Below are 19308 nucleotides of genomic sequence, written 5' to 3'. Positions count from 1 at the left end.
GTTGGCTATGACTTGGTGCTCAACGTACTCGTTCTGGGGCCTTATTGACATCCAGGTTGTTGACAGGGGGTTGTGGTCACTGGCTGTAACTCTTGTAATTTCAAAATCGTTCGTTATTACCAGTAATGGTTCAGTGACGTAGATGTAGTCTATAGTACCTGCCAATTCCTTCCTTTCCCATGATGGCGGGCGATTTGGGTCTGGGAATGCTTCGTGCAAATTGTGAAGGTTTCTTGAATTCATCAATTTGACCCATAGGTTGCCGCGTTGTTTGCCTGTTGAGTTGTGGCCTAGGTCCGCCACTCTTTCTTCCGAGCTCGTACACGTAGCGTTCAGGTCTCCGCAAATGAGGAAGTATTTTACCAGGTGTTCCGATAGTGCCTCATCTATCGCGTCCTCCATTTTTTCTATGTAGGCGGTAGGCTCTATGCTTGCGGGGTTCCAGTAGGTGTTTGCTAAGATTAAGGTGACTTTCTCGTAGGCGTTTTTAACGGTGCTCCACCGGCTCCATGCCGCCTTAACCATCAGGATCATTTGGTTGCTGATCAATGTTTCTTCTAGTTTGATCCCTGAATCTTTTTTGGATGCGATCAGTAAGCCCGACGAAGGTCTTCCTCGACATCCTTGTTTGGCTGGTGCAAGGATGACTTCGAACCCCCCTATTGCAGGGGGTTCAGTCAGCCAGGTTTCTTGGAGGCATAGAAGGTCGTATGATCCCAGGTCCATGTCTTTTGGAGACAGTAGGTGGATGTGTCCTCTCGTGTTCCACGAGCACATTTTTAGTTCGCACTTTAAGGGGGTCGCGCGACGTCTGTCATATAGACTGTGCTCGTCTCTAGCTGGTTGCTATGTTTGCTTTTTTTCCCTCAGAATTTTGGGCAACCAGGACCATATGTCTTTCGTGGGTTCACATCTTTTTTGGGGAGATTTTTCTGTTGGGAGTATGGCTGTTATTTCTGGAATTTCCTTGGCCTTATTAAGTTTTTTTGTATCTTTGGTTTTTATAAAACTTTCGTAATTTTTGTTTTCTTTCGAGGCTTGTCGCTTTTCCCTCAGTTTCTCTTCAACTCCCCGGACTCTTGCTCTGTCCTTGTTTTTTTCAGGCGACTTGTTGCGACCAGTTCTTCCTAAGGCACTTATTGGGTGTCTGTCTGCTTCCTTTTTACTGGACTTAATACGCCTTATGTCGTCAGCCTCCCTTTTATTGTCTTCTTCGCTTTTGTTTGATTGTACTTTGACTTCGTAGCCCATTTCGTCCAGCTCTTCACTACAGTCGAGGATCAGATTTTTCAACGTTGTTGATGTTACGTAGAGTACCGTTTTTGCTTTTGTATTTACGTGGCTTGGCTCTACTACAAGCAGATCTTCTGATTTTATTTCATTCAGCTTTCGAATGTATTTAAACAGTGTTAACACTGAGTTTCGGTTCAAGATTATTTCGTCTCTGTTTTCTTTCACTTGTGTGATCTTTATACGCCATTTAGCTTTGTCCACTTTTTTCGGTTTTAGGTTGTATTTCTGTGTTCTGGATCTGTACCGAAAGATCATTTCTCCTTTGTCTCGTGGCGGGCTGAGTCGTTTCTCAGTATTGGGTTTGTTATGGGCATTCGTGGATTGGGAACGCGGTCTGCCGGGTGTTATGTTTCTAGACGGCTTTCTTTTGTGTTTTTGATCGTTCCGTCTACCTGCCGATCTCCTTCTTGATTTACCGCGTTCACCCCCTTTCTGTCTTGAGGAGTTGTATCTTTGTTCTTTTTTCCAGTTTCCTGAGGTCAGATTGTCTCTGGGTCTCGATTTCGACCTTTCGTTTTCTTTTTTTGTTTCTTTCTGCATCCTTTTTAGCATTGTCTGTCTTTCTGCATCAATCGGACTGGCGCCCTTGTTCTTTGCATTCTTCACGTTTTCCCTATAATTTTTTGCTGCTTTTTCTCTAGTCACTTCTTCGTTTCTTCTTATGAATTCTGTATTTTCCTTTCCTTTGTGTGATTTTGAAGTTGGTGCTTCACTGGAGCAATGTGCAACTAGACTTGTAGGCGAATTCTCTGCCAGATGTTGGCTCAGATTCATCAGTTCTTCATCTTCGATGCGTTCAATTGTTGATGGGGATATAGTAAAGGTTCTTTTTTTTGGCGTTTCAGTTGTTGGCGGTGATAAGCTGGTGGTTCTTTTTTCTGAAATTTCAGGGTTTTTTATTTGCCTCAGCTCTATTTCTTTGTCTTTCATTTGTGGTTTTTCCTTGTGTTTTACTGGTCGTGTGAAAAATTGAAAAATACCTTCTGCAGTTTGGTTTCCAGTTGGGGGTTGTCTAGATGGTGGTCTCATTGTTGGTTGAATCTCAGTTTGTTTTGAATTCACCTCTTTATTTACTCCCTCTGTTGGTGAATTGTTTGTTGTATGGCCTGTAATAGCTATGGTTTGAGTCCCCCTAGTTTTATTCACCGGTCTTTGTTCTTTGTCTTCATACTGCTCTTTTTGTCGTGAAGACGAACCCTCGTCATTTATTGTGGCTGTGCTTGATTTTCTGGCTTCCAAAGCCATGACATAAGCTTCTAAGAAGATAACTTTGCTGTGGATCATCGCTTGGATGCTTGTGTGGTCTTTCAAGGAATCAGCGATAGTTTCGTAAAGTTTCATGAATGGAGCCAGTGCAATGTTCACTGATGACATAATTGACAATAAGTCCATTTTTTTTTTGTTTGAGGAATCCGTCGGGCTGGTCGAGTGATGTGGCGAAGTTCTTCTTAAGGGGGATTCAGTTAACGTTGTTGTCTGATTTGTCCAGCTGCCTCGAGTTGGCCTTGTTGTTTCTAGTGAGGCTCTTCCTTTTCGGTTTTTGTCGGTGTGGAGACTTCGATTGTCATTTCCCCCCATGTTCAAGTTTTGGTTGATTTGGGGTCTCGTGAGATTTTCTTGGTTAAGTTCGTCTGAGTCTGCTATGGGTGGCCTTCCTATTGTCGTGTTTTCGTTTTGGGTTTTGGAGAGCCCCGCTTGGTTGAGATTTTCTGGCCCCAGCATTTTATTTGGTGTCTTATTTACTTGGTCTCTGTCTGTTCCTGTAAAGTTGTCAACATTCAAGGCTGTACCCTCAGGGAGTGAGGGTGTTGCCTGATTGAGCTTGCAGGAGCCTTCCTTTATTTCTGTAGTTAAATCCATTGGGCCTTTCGGGTCAACTGTAATGAGGCTCTCCTCTTGGATGGTGTGGGGGTTTTCTATGTGCTCGGACATGACAGTCCCCATTTCTGGGTCTTTGCCCGAATTTCTCTTCAATTCCCCCTTCTCTGTGACTTTTGTCAGTTTCAGATTTTGCTGGCCTCTTGGTGAGTTCGTGGAAATCTTTTGGGGTAGTGTCGGGCACGGTGGTTCCCCCTCAGGCCCCACTTTGTCAATCAACTGCCCTTGTGGCTTGTTACTTTCTCCTGAGGGCCGTCTTTTACTATGCGGCCAGTTATCACTGACATAGTGCTCAACTCTGCGTAGTTTTGCTACCGGCAGGCAGTCGTTTAAAGCTTCTAGTATTTCGAGATCTGTGAGTTCCCTCTGCGGGTACTCTTTTGTTGCTTTTTGTCTGATGTTTGCGTAAAAGTAATCCTTTATTGAGTTTTTAAGTACCCCTCCTTCTCCTCGCTGTGGGTCGTTTTCGTTTGTTTTGAACAACAATTGGTCAGGTGTTTTTTGTTGCTGTTCGGGCTTCTGGGGCCCTTTTTTCGTTCTGCTGCTGATCTTGTTTTTCGTTGTTATACGATTCTTGAGTTTCTTGAGAGGCAGGGAACTTGTTCTCTGTCTTTTCTTTTTATTGGGGTTTGATGGCCCTTGTACATTGATTTTTTCTGGGACCCAACTGGTCTCTGCACTTTCCTCCGCCTCTTTGTGAATGAGAGCCACCACTTTCACTTTCCTTTCCGCCAGTGAACACGTCGACGATACTCCTGTGATGTGCAGCTCTCCATCGGGGTCCCCCTGCCCGTTCTCCTCAGGTGGAGTGCCCGCCACCTCCTCCGGTTCTGCCTCTCCTGAGGCCGTCGTACCATCCATCTCTTCCCCCCCCCTCCCTCAGCAGCTTCCGCGTCTAGCAGCCCTCCTCCGAGGGCTCCCGCCGTGGGGCGAGGAGCGCTCTGCTGGGCTCCGGGGGAGGGAGGTATTGAGTGCTGCGCCGGGCCGGCAGGCCTAGCTCCCACTCCGAGACTCGCTCTCTCGGCGGCTCTGTCCACCTTAGCCGTGTCTTCCTTCTCCGTCCGCCCCTCCTCGCCGTCCCACGCGGACCGCGGTCCTCCTTCGAGGGCCGCTTCCGCGGGGTCCCGCTCAACCGCGGCGGCTCGGAGTGGCGGCCGGGTGTCTTTCCGGCCAGCCGAGACCTCCACTGTCTTGATTTCCAGGCTCTTTGCCCATTTGTCATCAGTTGCTCCTCCAGTTAAGGCTGGTCGTTCCTGGGGGTCGTGTTGGGCTGCTTTGGGATCTTCTAAGACTGGAGGCCGGAAGACTTTGCTTTTGGTTGGATATACCTTTGTGGTGTTCGCTGGCTCTTGCTGGGGCGTCGGTTTTGGGGAGCCCATTTGAGGTAATGTCTCTGGGCAATCCATGGATTTTGTTGGTGTTTGTTGTTGTTGTATATGACTCAGCTGTTTCTGGTTTAGTTTGGCGCTCCTCAGGCGTCTGCCCACTTCTTCCATTTCTTCCTCTCTTGGAGGATCGGTTTGCTCTGGGTTCATAACAATTTCCCGCATTTCTCTGTTTTCTCTGTTTGCCCTTGCAGCCCTGGCTGTCATGACTGCAAGACTGCCACTCTCCGTCCACTCCGCGGATAAAAGGGGTTTATATGAGGGTCCTCCCCCACGCTGAAAAGAGTAGAACTGGGCAACAGACTCTCCTGCAAGACTGCCACTCTCCGTCCACTCCACAATATAAACTACAGCCACAACACCAGAACACCAGACACATCAGCAATAATTGCAAGAATCACTGTCTCAGATACAACAACCATAAATACAACAGCAGCCGCTGAATCCATTACAAATGCAAACACAGCCGTCTGGACAGTGGAACAGGAACATATTGCCACAAACACTGGTGCCATAGTATGTGGCGTGATAGGTGTGGGTGGGAATACCCTCACAGGGACAGGGATGAGCATGTATCCTCAATAGGACTGCCTACAGACTAGCTTGATCTGTGAAGGTCTATTAGTAACTCCCGACCTGAATGAGGAACACCGGGTGAGGGTGAAAATAGACAACATAACATTTTCTTTCCTAATAGAAACTGGGGCAAAGAAATCTTGTGCCATGGACCTTAGGTTTCCACTGACAGTAAATACAATGGATGCACAAGGATTCTCTGGGGCAATGGCAAGGGTTCCATTCACAGAAACATTACGTATAACAGAAGGTGAGCATGCATTGGCTGCACCATTGTTATATTCCCAAAGAACACCAGTGAACATATTCAGGAAAGATTTGATGAGCAAATCGAACATGACAATTCTATTTACTTAGGAAGGGACAATATGTTCAACACCATGCATTCATTATACAAATGCAAGAGAATTCATACAAACATTTTATGGTTAAAAGGCACTGCGAAGAACACCTTTCCATGTAGATGTATTTCTGTATGGAGTGCAGGTGTTGTTAGGATGACTTCCATGAATACAAGACAATTGGTTGCACTGTCCCGCAGAATTTATATTTAGAGCAGATGTGCTGACAGATGTAGCAGAAGGAGAGGTTATTACAATACCGCTGGAAGGAGCAATGGTCCAGGCAGATAGGGTAATGTTACATGGGATGGATGATGAGGGTGTTAATTGGCGCACAGTTATAGCACTTGACTCAACACAGCAATTAAGTGACCTGACAGATGATGAGCTGTATGAAGACAATGGGCCTCATTCCGAGATTGGAGGCAGCCATGGTGCTATTAGCACCATGGCTGCCTCCAATACTGGTACCGACTCTGACCTGGTTCAATGGGGACTTACCGGTGTAGTCTGACCTTTGCGGGACCGGTAAGTCCCCATTGAAAAAGGCAATCCCCATTCCCATTTGAGCCCCCATAGGGCTCAATGGGAATGAGGAGGGAGCTAATAACGGCACCGCAATTTGCGGCACCGTTATTTGCTCTCTGGTCCCTTTGCGGCTCCCGCTAAGCTCCCGCTAAGGGACCTCGTAGTAGGGCACAAAGGGATTACCGGCACCAATGTCCTTAACGGTGCCCGGTATCCCTTTGCGCCCTACTCAGAATGAGGCCCAATGACACAGATGATGAAGTGATATTTGATATCTGCACTCCATGTCAGTTGCAGATACAATACAGGGAAACGCCTCAGATAATATTGCCGGTTAAACAAGTAGCATCGTTTTTACAAGATTTGGAAAAGTTATCTAGTGAATTGTGGACTAGTAGTCCCTCTGATGTAGATTTATTGAAAGGGATTGGAGCAGTGTGAATACAATTGTAAAAAGGATATTATTACCCCAAGGAAAACAGTATCCCATGTTTGTTTGTTTGTTTGTTTATTTCGTAATGCACACCAAACCCTCGTCAGGTGCACAAATGGGTAAACAAGTGATATTAGTTGTCATTAGCTCAAAGTCAGTTTAACAAATTACGTCTAAATCTAGGGTATGGCTGTTCTGTTCTGAAAGCTGGGAGGGTGTGCGTTCCAGGATAGAACAGCTTTAACTGGGAAACTGGATCTGCCAGATTTAGAAAGTCTAAATCTGGGAATTTCTAAACAATGGGAGTTGGATGATCTGGTAGGACGGGTCAAAGTTCTTCTGGTCATTCTGTCTGAGATATATGGGGGTGCAGCATTTTTCAGGCAATTTAAGGTGAGGGATACAGTTTTTAGGAGTATCCTGTCACTGATTTTTAGCCAGTGCTGGTCTCTTCTAATTTTGGAGATGGGCTCTCTACTGGGTATGTTCAGAGCTGCTCTGAGGGCATTATTTTGTAATGTTTGCATTTTATCTAGGATATATTTGTTTGCTCCTGCGTATAGGGCATTGTAGTAGTCAAGTTTTATTAGTGCATTGGCGACCGTGATGCAACCAGCTTTAGAGAGGAAGCGTCTGCAAGCCAGCCCTAATAAGTTTGCAGGCATAGGCGGTTGAAGAGACCATGGCGTTAACTTGTTTTTTTTGGGATAAGGTAGAGTCAAGGTAAAATCCTAATGTTATTACCTTGGTTACTACTTTAATTACATTGCTGTCAATATTGAATGCAGCGTAGCTGGGGCTAAGTATTTTTAGGTTAGCATCAGAACCCAGTATCAGGATCTCAGTTTTGTCATCAATCAGGCAGACGCCATGTGATGTCATCCCTGCCTGAATGAGGAGGTATATCTTGTTTACCAAAGCCATATTCGACAAAGTTCCCCGAAAGTGGTATGAGGATCTAGTGTCGTCTGCATAATTAGTGTAGGTGACGCCCAGTCTATCCAATTTGTCAAAGAGTGGCTTGGTAAAGATGTTATACATTGTCGGTGAGACGCATGATCCCTGTGGAACACCACAGATGATTTGGATTGGGTCTGCGGAGGCTGAGGAGGGGAAAACACTCTCATTGTACGGTTAGCTAGGAAGGATTGTGCCCAAGCTATAGCATCACTCGAGAAATGGGCGGATGACACCAGGTGTTTGCATAACACTGCATGATCCACCAGGTCAAAGGCTGCCGATAGGTCAAGGGGGAGTAGCATAGCTGTTTTACCTTTGTCTTTCAACTTGTCGATTTGAGTCTTTAGATCAATTAGTGCCGTTCCGTCTAGAGATGCAGACAAAGACATCTATAAAACTATTGCCGCTTTGATGCGACGGCTTATCGTATGTATCCTGTGAAAAAAGCAAAAGGGGGGTTCTTGTTGAGTCATACAAGATTTGTGGCCTTTTAATAACATTGTGGAGGCTGAAATTACGGCTATCATTCTGTGTAAACATGCCTCCTACTGCTATGTATTTTACAGTAATTGATTTAAAGAATGCTTTCTTTTCTATCCCCTTACACAAAGACTCACAGTATTTGACAGCGTTTACCTATCGATCAACCAGACTACAGTACAAGAGACTCCTACAGGGGTACTCTGAATCCCAAAGTGTGTTTACTAGGGTGCTGCAAATGGATTTGGGAAACCTGCAGACTCCCAGTACCATTTCACAATATGTTGATGACCTTTTAGTCTCTAGTTCTACTGAAGAAGTGTGCAGGACAGACTCAGTGAAGTTACTAACCCTGTTAGCGGAAAAAGGTTACAAAGTGGACTAAGAGGAACACACAATATTGCCAGGAAGAAGTACATTACCTAGGCCAGATAATAAAAGAGGGAAGAAAGGTGATGCCTGAAAGAGCACCGGAATTACATCATACACTTCGGCCAGAGACAGTGAAAGAATTACAGCAATTTCTGGGGTTATGTCATTATTGCTGTGTGTGGTTCTTTGACTACAGCCCCTATGTTTAGCCCCTGTTAGAAGGACTGAAGGAAGCCCAGAAAGATAAGAGCCCCTTTTGTGGACAAGTGAGATGATAGCTGCATTTGATAAACTGAAAAAAAGCAATAAGCACAGCTCCCATGTTGGGAATGCCTAATTATAAAGAAGGGTTTTACTTGTTCTCTTGTTTAAATGGGTCGGTGATGATGGCGGTCCTCACACAAAGACCTCAATGGGACACACATCATTAGCATTTTACTGTGGGATTTTTGATTCAGTAATCTTGGGGCACTACCCATGTAAGAAAGCACTGACCGCAGCAGCCTTTGCTATAGAAAGTTCCTCCACAGTAACAATGGCTGTTCCATAACAGTATATTTCCAACATGGCTCTTTGCCTTTATTGAGAAGCCAAAATCAATGCTCAGTACACTGCAGGGGTCAGGGTATCAAGTATTATTATCCAACCCATCAATCAAAATTGTTATGTGCCGAATAGTGAACCCTGCGCGGTTCATTGCTTAACCAGTGCAGGAAGAAGATTGGGTACATGACTGTACCAATTAAGCTGATATGTTTGATGAGGTTCCACAAATTAAAGAGATAACACTGAAGGAGGGAGTGGTGGTCTTCATTGACGGTTCATCGACAATAGAACAGAGCACTGGATTTTCGGCATACAGATGCAGGGGTTGTAAGAAAGAAAGGTGATGATTTTGAGAAAGTACAAAGTGCAAGGTTACCAGGGCACTTTTCAGCACAAGCAGCAGAACTAATGACAATGATAATTGCATTTTAGCAGTATGAGGACCAGGTAGTAAGGATATATCCTGATTCCATCTATGTGATATCTACAGTGCACTCAGGACTGTCACAGTAGAAAAGAAAGGGCTTTCAGCATGCAGATGGTAATCTGGTCCATTATTAGAAAGATTGTGGTGCTGGCATATCCCACAGCAGCTGACGTGGTGAAGTGCTCAGCCCACACGAATGGTACAGATTTGATTTCCTGTGGTATTGAAGCAGCATAAATGGAAGCAAAAATGGCAGCATATTTGAGAGTTATCATCATCATCATCAGCAAAAACATGTTTTTGGTGTACAGTCATCAAAGTGCATCCTTACACAATGCAAACACTACAAAACATATTTTACAAAAATAAAATCAGACTCAGAAAATGGGTCCATATCCAATTTCGGAGCCAGAACTTTGTCCGTAATCGGCATAAACCATGTTTTGTTGGCTTATGCTCTGTCCAGTATGAAATCCCTTCCTTGGTAAAAGTGCAAGGAAAGAAAGCATGGGTTCATATAGGTGATGTAAAAAGATTTACAGGCACACCCTAACTGCCGGATGAAGAGTAGCAGGAAGACAAGGAAGAGGTGACCATACCGCAGATGAGGGCAAGAGTGAGACCTGATCAGAAACGTGACATGTGACATTGCATTGTGTCCGTATCCAATTTCATTTGAGCATTAGGGAGCGCACAGTCCTTGTACCAGGGTGATTGCCCACACGTCTATCACCCAATGGGGTGGAGTTGGCAGCAGAAAGTACAGGGTTAACATGGTTATTTACAGAGCAAGAGATATTGCAGTAGGAGGGGTTGGGCTGATGAAGATGTTACTGTCTGAATTCCGACCATAGTTTATATTACTACCCAGTACCCCGTTGGCTGTTCTGTAATCCATGAATTCCATATTTACAGTATCTTCAGAAGACTCACCCACATGGTGCAGTCTGTAGCAACTCCTTATGTGATCTTGTGTTACAATGAAACAGCCTCTTATTGAGCGGACACCATGCACACTGGATTCTAGACCTGGGCGGATTGTAGTGGACTGCGATGGAACTGTGTATAGAACCATAGCTTCCCTCGTTGTAGGGCCTTAGCAGCCCCGCTTGCAAGCATGTTATTGGGGATAGATGTCTCATTAGCTTCCTTATGCGCGAGCATACTTTCTTATTGGGGACTAAGGAAAAGCTATTATTTTTCCCACCATTCAGACGGTCATTAGTGGTGCTAGCCTCTACTTCCGCTGGTGGTTTTTGAGGCCCTACAACTTCACCTGAACGAAGATCCAAGCCTCCCATGCATCCCCCATCCACTCTCCCTCCGTATTCAATAGAAGCTCCTTTATGTATGCCTTCTCCATCACAACTAGCTTGCAACTACAGCCAGAAGCCTACTCGTTGGTGGGAAGTGTACAGAAAATGTGTTGCTTGGGCTGAAGGAGGCAAGGTGGGGAGCTATTTACTAGGCTCACATCCATCGGGTTCCCACCACATGGCCTATCAGCATCAGCGCACCCTTTTCCAAGCACTGCTTCACCTATTGCCTCAGGTCCTAGTGACTCCTCAGGCCATAGAACTCTGTTGGGCTCTATTACCAGCACCACCTTGGTGACCTCATGGTTCATACCCCACAGGATCATGGGATTCAGGACCAGCTCCTTAATGGCCAGCTCCTCTACCTGCAGTCTAGGCAGGAATGACGATAATGATGGCCTGCTGTCCTTGATACCCTGTGAATTAAGTGCTATGGATTTAGAAGGTGTATCGGCTTCAGGCGATTCGATGCTAGTTACTACAAGGCTATATACATGAGTAGTCTCTCCAGGCTCAAACACAGGGGTAAGAATAGGGATGGTGGAAGTCACAGCTGTGGGCTCTGCATTAGCATCCATTAAATAAAGCCACTCGCAGTAACTTTGCCCGAAACTTTTACTCTTCGATTAGGCAGGTGCATGGGGGAGCCTCCACAGTTGACTGTACAAGAAACTGGTCTTCCCTCCCCACCAGCCCCCACATATCCTCCTTTAATACTGCTGGAAATGGAGGAGGGAATAAAAATAAGGGTGGATTTGTTCCTCCTCGTATCCGTGGAGTTTGCTAGAAAGTGCATGTTTTCTTCACCTGTGATCATAGGGGGACTTCACAGCTGTGTCTTATGATCTTCCATCGGGCCAGTGGTGGATAGTTCCCCCAGTTTGCATTCACGCTTTAAGGTAAGGATTTTCCTCTTCAGTTTAGCTCCGGCTTGGGCGCAGAACAGTTTCCAGGGGAAAAGGGGGCAGCAGAAAGGGGTGGGTGACTTTCTACATTGCAGTTGTTGCTTTCCCGTTATTGTTTTTTTAAAAAAATGTCCAGCCACCACAGGCAACCGTGTTAGTATCAATAAGAAAAGGCGGTAGGGGGGACATAGCAATAAGAGTTGGAATTCTGCAGGGGCTTCAAAAACAAGAAAGTCATCTTTGGAGATGAACAATCAAACACAGGTTGGTTGCAGCTCATCATTGAACTCCTCCCAAGTAAGAACTCCTCACCTTGCATAGATTCAAGTACAGAATTATATACAGAAACAGTAAGCCTCTGATTGGATTTCTCCTGGGGAGAACTATTCTCCATCCCCCACTGTTGCCCAACACCCCATGGGTGCCTAACACCCTCAGCATCCTTAACCAGCAAGCTTCAACCTGCATGCAGGGTCGGCAGTAGTTGTAGCCAAATGGGCGTGTCCATGCAAAATGGAAGCAGGAGCAGGAGAGATGGCGCCGGGAACACTCAGTGGGTGCCTAATACCCCAGTGCGCTTAGCCAGCGGACTTCTCGCTGTGGGGAGGACAGCGGTAGTTGTAGCCAAGGGTGCGTGTCCAGGAAAAACAGAACCAGGAGCAGGAAAGATGGAGCCGGGATCACCCTGTGGGTGCCTAACACCCCCAGCGCCCTTAGCCAGAGAGTTATAATGCATTTTCTTTGACACAGTTAATTGTGCTACTGGGACGCACACGACAGGACAAACACAAACTGTGGGTGAAGCGAGGGTGTTTGTTGTCTCCCAATGATCTGGTGTGGTGATAGGACAGTACAGGATAGCCTGTGATGCCCCTGAAAATACTTATAGCAGCATTAGAGCAAGTACACCATCTAGCATACACCATGAGGGGATGTATTGCAGCAACCCTTTCTGAGAATGGTGATAGGAGCAATAGCGTGTTCTACAGGCCCGTATGGCAATGCAAATAGACTATGCCGATATGCTTCAAACTTGTAATGGCTACCAATATATGATTGTGGTAGTGTACCCCTTTTCTCATTGGAAAGAAGCAGGACCATGTACCCATGCAAATGCAAAATGAGTTGCTAAGTTTCTCATTTGTGAGGCTTTTCCCCAATGGAGAGTGTGTGAAGTGCTGCGATTGAATAATGGACCACACTTTCCAAAAGAATTGTTTACTGAGATTGCATCTCTGCTTGGCATCAAATGCAAGCTTTGTTCTGCCTATCATCCCCAGGCCAATGGCAGTGTAGTGTGTCTGAACAGACTTTTGAAGGAACGCATTGCACAATAGCGAGATACTTTACATAAAAATTGGTTGCACTGCCTTGCACTGGCTCTCTTTGGCCTATGCAATCATGCAGGCTCTGACCAGCATTTGCCCCCACATTAAATAGTGATGGGGAGAATAATGCAGGTCCCCATTGCTCCTTCCACGCATGCTCGATTGGATGCAGAGAGTTCTGAAATTGTGTTGGGAGATGAAATGCATGATTACTTAATTACCATGATTAAATGTTTGAAATTATTTTCTTGACAAATCCAGGTGCGGCGAGGTGGGGTGGGGTAAAAACCACCAGCAACAGCAGAGAGGGAATTGTAGATGTAAATGCTACAATACTGCCCCTAGAGTTGTTTCCTAGAGATCTGGTATGTATACAGAACTTTGTCCGTAATCGGCATAACCATGTTTTGTTGGCTTATGCTCTGTCAGTACGAAATACCTTCCTTGGTAAAAGTGCAAGGAAAGAAAGCATGGGTTCATATAGGTGATGTAAAAAGATTTACAGGCACACCCTAACTGCCAGATGAAGAGTAGCAGGAAGACAAGGAAGAGGTGACCATACCGCAGATGAGGGCAAGAGTGAGGCCTGATCAGAAACGTGACATGTGACATTGCATTGTGTGACAATGCATTTCCCAAACAAGATGGACAGTATCTTTTTACTTCCCCTAACCTATATATAAGAAACAATATTTAGAGGAAATTAACTCTATTGGGGTGATGATTTTTACCTTGTTCTTTTCCTTTTGTTCTTTTTGGTTGGCATATAATAGTAATGATGCATCAACATAGTTGCTAACGTTAGTTGAGGAATGATAAGAGCTAGAAGACATGTGATTGATGATGACATTTTTTTGAGGAAACATGTTGAAGGTTATAATCAAAACATTGGCAATCTGTGGCATAGGCAGACGACCATCAGATGAGAACTGCTTTGTATACTCGCGCATTCTGTATCCTTTGAGCACATCCAAAGTGTTTGTAGCCAAGGAAATACCAGTAAAAACAGCACATTGCATTACTCTCTAGCAATGTGCAAAATGAGAGGACAATTTCAAGGGAGATGGGCTTATATAAAATGGTTTAATAGAGCAAATTCACTGCATGAGGACCACTTTATTAAGGAAATGAAAGTGAAAGAGACAAAAGATATGGGGATGAAATATACATTGTCAGGGCCTTGCAGAGGTGATGTAGCAATGATTGATAATCCATTGTTAAAGTGAACAGATTTACAAGGAAAATAGATACCCCTATGTTGGGATTGGCCACAGTTCCATATAGTAAGGAATGTGTACACATCTGGAGGATGGTTAGAAGTGATGATGGAATGTAGAGTAGGAGCTCTAATAGGAGTACCGAGGGTAGTTTTGGGACATGTTAATGGACTATATTTTGAAGAATGGGTAAACAATGCCAACTTGCTGACATGGGTAGATGATGGAATAGGACCAAAACGCATAACAAAAATGATAAATTCCTCCCTCTGCTTCCGAAACATTGGCACACTCAAGGTGGATGAAAAGGAAGGATCTGGTTGCATTATGGACATATCAGGTATGAAAATAGGCACAGCCGTACTGATGGACCACTATTGGGCTTGTGATACAAAGACTTATATGCAACTTCCAGGACATTGGGGTAGCATATGTTCAATGGCAGTGTTTCAGGCACTGGCACTGGTAGTATCCCAAAGTAATGTTGTGCAAATAACTAATTGTCTCCTTGACAAACAATAAAGAAAGGAAAACACGATCCCTATTATTGCAGCCTACGAAAAGGGACAATTACTTATCAAAGAAATGCATAGTCATTTGTTGAGATACCACTTGAACATAGATTGTTCAGTAAAGCATCAATGTGTTTTACATCCCTCCTTGCCCCTGACTTACATACATTTGAAAATGCTAAGTGGTTGCAGATAAGCAGATGGGAGTTATTGCAAACAATCAATGTCACTGAAAAGGGTCTCAATGCAATTAAGAAGGAACTGAGAGCTGTGAGATTGATATCTCTCCAAAATAGGTATGTCCTCAACCTCCTCACTGCCAAGGAGGGGGGCATGTGTGCAAAAGTATGCTCACATTTCTGTACCTTTACACCAGCACACAATGAGCCAAATGTGAGCTTGACAGAAGCTACACCGTCCCTGCAGGACTTAAATGCAAAAATGGTGCAGGAGACTGAGAAAACTGAAGATAAGGTTTGGTTTGAGTACTTGTTCTCAGGGGTTCCCACCTGGATAGGTAATGTGTTTAAAATACTAGCGGCAGAATTAGCATTGCTACTGACTGGCCTCAGTGTCCTGCAAACTATCATGAGTCAATATAGAAGAGCAGGGAAGAAAATAGTGGAGAAACACATGTTGAAAATTGTGATGGTCAGGGATAGCATGGTATATGTTCACACTCAAACAGATGAACAAACCCACATGCACAGTATATAGAGGCCAATTGGGCACCCTGGTACAAAATATGAACACCCATTAGATCCTGAATGCTATACGCAACACTGGGTGTATTGTGAAGGATAGTTGTTTTATGAAATGTAGCCTAGAAGAATATGTGGAACAGGGAGGTGACTTGAGGGGGGTCCATAGGATACAGATCCCTAAAGGTGGATATGAGATGATGAAGGAAATTGACCAGAGGAGGAGGGTGATGGTGCAGACAAGATCAGTACCAGGTCTGGCACCGCCCTCACCTGTTTCTATAGGTGAACAAAGGTACAAGCTGTGATGTGACCCATAAATTGTTTGTTCAACCATTAGTAGTAATATAACCACCATGAAGAATATACTAGATTGCACCACACAAGTAGGGTACGAAGTAGGGGGCACTTACAAGAGATGGGAACGGTTGCAGAATACACAGAGAGGGTCTTACAAGAAGCATATAGATGGATGTAGGTAGGCATAGGTTGAAGAATACATGGGCAGGGAATCAACTGTAACGGCATGCAGTGTATAAGACATGAAGAACATTAACGTGGCATAGAAAGAGTCAAAGTACCGCCCTCTATGTACTGCCATCTTTAAGACAAAACAGTGTAGGGCCTCCATTCTGAAATTCTGAATCCTGACACTAAAATGGCTCTGCGCACAATTTCATGCTTCACAGTGTTTAGTCAGAAACCCAGGCATCAAGGTCAGTGCAGTCAAAATCATACTAGATAACGTTGCTCAGAAGCACACAGTATGCAAGTATACAGTTAATTTGCTTCTATTGGTAACAGCAAGAACCACAGATAGTTTTGATCTCCAGGGGCAAATAGCTACCATGCCAAACAATTTCATAATAAATAAACGCATAGTGTTCTCAGTGGTTTCTGAACAACAGTGCACATTGGGCAGGGTACCACATTATTCAATAAATAGATGAACATGAGTTCTAAACAGTGGTCATTTACCATGGGATCAGGACAGGTATTGTTTATTCCAGGCTCAACTAAATAGTGCACCTGCTACTCCCTTGGTACATCAAGGCACAAGGACGGTATGCCAAGGTCACAAACAAAATGACTGATAAAGTCTCAAGATTGGGAACGAGAAGGAAGTGACTTCTTCAAATTGAATTATAGCTGTCTGTTCTTCTCTCCTTCCTTACAATGCATCCTGGCACCACATTAAAGTGTCCAAGGTCAGATGAGCAACTGCTAGCCAATCAGAACCTTGTCCACCATGTTGGCTAGTGTAGTAGAATGCCAATCAATTATATGAAAGAACAATAAGTAACATTTTTAGTAGGACAAGCTTAGGAGGAGTTCTGAGGGAATACCCAATAGTAGTAGACTTCACTTTTGGAATGTATAGGTGTTATATCTCACTAACCAATATAATGAGCTAATAAATGTGTTTTTCTTATCACTAACCATGACCTAATTTGTGATGTGTATTTGGCTTAAAGCCTGTGTTCTACATTCCAGTGTCTTGAATGTTATTGTGTGTTTTTTACCCAGTCGTACACGTTTGAATAAAGCTTAGTCTTTTTGTGCACTTGCTGTCACTCCATTTCTTGAATTCTTTTCATTATTGGTTATCGATAATTGATTGAGACCACCTTAAAACCACTGATAAATTAATGTGTTAATCTTATTTTGGTTACTCTCAACTGAATATTTCATTGTTTTTGCAGATAGTGTATAAAACCCTTATGGAAGGCATAAATCAAACCCAGATTGCCACGTTCATCCTCAAAGGATTCTTCTATCATCCAAAGACCAAGACTGTGGTGTTTGTGCTGCTTCTGATAGTCTATCTGGTCACCTTGACTGCAAACATCCTTTTCATTCTTGTGACTCTGATCGATACTCGTCTTCACTCACCGATGTACTTCTTTCTATGTAACCTGTCAGTTTTGGATCTCTGCTATTCATCGGTTAGTGGCCCTACCTCATTGCGGGGACTGTTGGTAAAGAGCATTACAATTTCCTATTCTCAATGCATCGCACAAATGTACTTGGCCCTATCCTTGGGTCAAACGGAATGTTTCCTTATGGCAGTGATTGCGTTGGATCGCTATGTTGCTATCTGCCACCCTTTACGTTATCACGAGATTCTGAACACTAGTGTCTGTATCAAGCTTGCCATCGCCACTTGGATGTTTGGATTCGTTTACTCTTTATCCTCTCTGATTGTCCTTCCACTGGTGGATTTCTGTGGACATAACGTCATTGACCACACATACTGTGAAGCAGAAGCTGTGGCACACTTATTCTGCTTAAAATTCCATTTCATTGACATCATGACGCCTGTTTTGGCTTTTGTCAGTCTTGTGTCCCCAATTTCTTTGATCCTTTTCACCTATTTTCAGATCATTGCCACCATCCTGAGAATGCCAACGGCTGAAAGCAGGCACAGGGCTTTCGCTACCTGTGGGTCTCACCTCGTGGTTGTTACTCTGTTCTACGGAACACTCATGGGGAATTACTTTATGCCTAAGTCAAGGGACCCATCAGAGGAGCACAAAGCAATATCAATATTTTACTCCCTGGGGGTTCCAGCTCTAAACCCCCTCATTTATACCCTGAGGAACAAGGAGGTGCACAGGTCTATAAAGAAACTTTATAAGCTGACAAAGTCCTAGGAAATGTTCAAAACATAAATCAGTCACTATGTTGCAGAGTCTCTTACCCAGAAGGAAGGGGTAATGTATGGAAGCATCAGGCTGCACTGACAGTCCTAGAAGAGTCTTGAAAAGAAACCAGAATTGCCAGAAGCCATGCCTTCATGCTATTTGACTAGGCAAGAGATCCTGACATTCTGCTTGGAAAGTTGGTAGTAACCTACTACTGGTAACATGCAAAGTCTGATTGCATTTCTTTCTTTCTGTCATGATCATGCAAGCTGATCGAAATACACAGTAGCTCAGTCTCTCTTAAGACTCGAAATATCAAAGCAAAAATGTTGAGGCTAATTTCTTCAAAATGCCCTTCTCATAAGCACCTACTACCAATTGCCTCTGAGTGTCCATCAATTCCATGCACTTTATTGACTTGGTCGGGCAGATGCCATGGCTTTCTCTGCAGCATTATTATCAAACATTATTATCAAACAATGAACACACTCTGGGGCGTGTGCCCTCCTCTATGAAAACAGTTCCCTGAGACTCCATCATACTGGCCCCTGAGAAGTTGGAGGACTCCCAATGAACTTCCAACCACAAAACACGCACCCCTACTTACCAGTGGCTGCTAATGAGATGAGATCGAGGAGGGCACACTTATAGGCCGCCATTCACTTGGTGCATCCAAACTATGCATATTTGGTACCTCCGTCCTTGTGCTCTACCTGGGACCGGAAGGGTTGGGCCCCCTTTCTTGGGGCCTGTGCCTTCGACCATAAGCAAAGAAGTACAAAAACCAGACCAGACCAACACCTGGGGACCAGAAGAAACAGACATCTACCACAGCCCCCGCGAACACATGGGGACATAATATATGAAAGATCTTGAGTGGCACCAGTCCTACGGTCATGGTCTATGAGCTATACGCTGAATCCTGAGTGAAAGATCTGCTTCTTGAGGAGCAACATCTATTGAAGTGCATAGCCTTCCATAAACAAATTCACAAAACCCTATTGCTCATAGGAGAGGGGGGCCTCTCTCCCCCGCTACATTTCAGTGAGCTCACACTTCAATTTGAAAGCACGCCTTAAAACCCATGGACGTAAAATTAGCAGAGTTTGCCTACTCACCATATCCCTCTCCACTCGAGGCTCCCCAAGGCATAAGCCTGGCTACCCCTGGTACGCAAGAAGCTGCGACCAAAAGCGATGTTGCGGCTCTACTGAATGAGATTAAGAACATGGGAGCCAGTATTGGGGGGAAAATCGACAAGATCACGCAAAGAATGGACAAGATGGAGGAAAGACTTGACGGATTTGAGAACATCCAAACCTCTCTAAGTACTCAAATGGATCATAGAATTGCAGAAATAAAACACAGAGAGGAAGAACTCTGCCTTAAAATGGATGATTTAGAAAATAAAATTGGCACCCCGGAACAACAAGGGGAATCTGATGGGGATCTGAGGAAGACGCTT

The 19308-nt window shown here is 44.4% G+C and overlaps 1 protein-coding gene across 1 annotated transcript; it reads left to right on the top strand.

Moving 5' to 3' along the window:
- Positions 1 to 14237: 14237 nt before the first annotated feature.
- Positions 14238 to 17852, top strand: LOC138452701 (olfactory receptor 2K2-like). Its single transcript, XM_069605048.1, has 3 exons — positions 14238 to 14325; positions 14874 to 14971; positions 16902 to 17852. The coding sequence occupies exons 1-3, from the start codon at positions 14238 to 14240 to the stop codon at positions 17850 to 17852; spliced, it is 1137 nt and encodes a 378-aa protein (XP_069461149.1).
- The last annotated feature ends 1456 nt before the right edge of the window (positions 17853 to 19308 follow it).

This window comes from Ambystoma mexicanum, chromosome 4p, assembly GCF_040938575.1.
Source record: "Ambystoma mexicanum isolate Mex_15411 chromosome 4p, UKY_AmexF1_1, whole genome shotgun sequence".
Taxonomy (NCBI): domain Eukaryota; kingdom Metazoa; phylum Chordata; class Amphibia; order Caudata; family Ambystomatidae; genus Ambystoma; species Ambystoma mexicanum.
Note: the sequence above shows the minus strand (reverse complement) of the source record. Positions and strands in the feature narration are given on the sequence as shown.

Excerpts from the sequence above, each read along its gene's own strand:
- LOC138452701 (XM_069605048.1), top strand. The coding sequence starts at position 14,238 with ATGATAAATTCCTCCCTCTGCTTCCGAAACATTGGCACACTCAAGGTG. Across the intron at positions 14,326-14,873 it reads TTGCATTATGGACATATCAG|CACACAATGAGCCAAATGTG; the intron begins GTATGAAAATAG and ends CCTTTACACCAG. Across the intron at positions 14,972-16,901 it reads CTGAGAAAACTGAAGATAAG|ATAGTGTATAAAACCCTTAT; the intron begins GTTTGGTTTGAG and ends TTGTTTTTGCAG.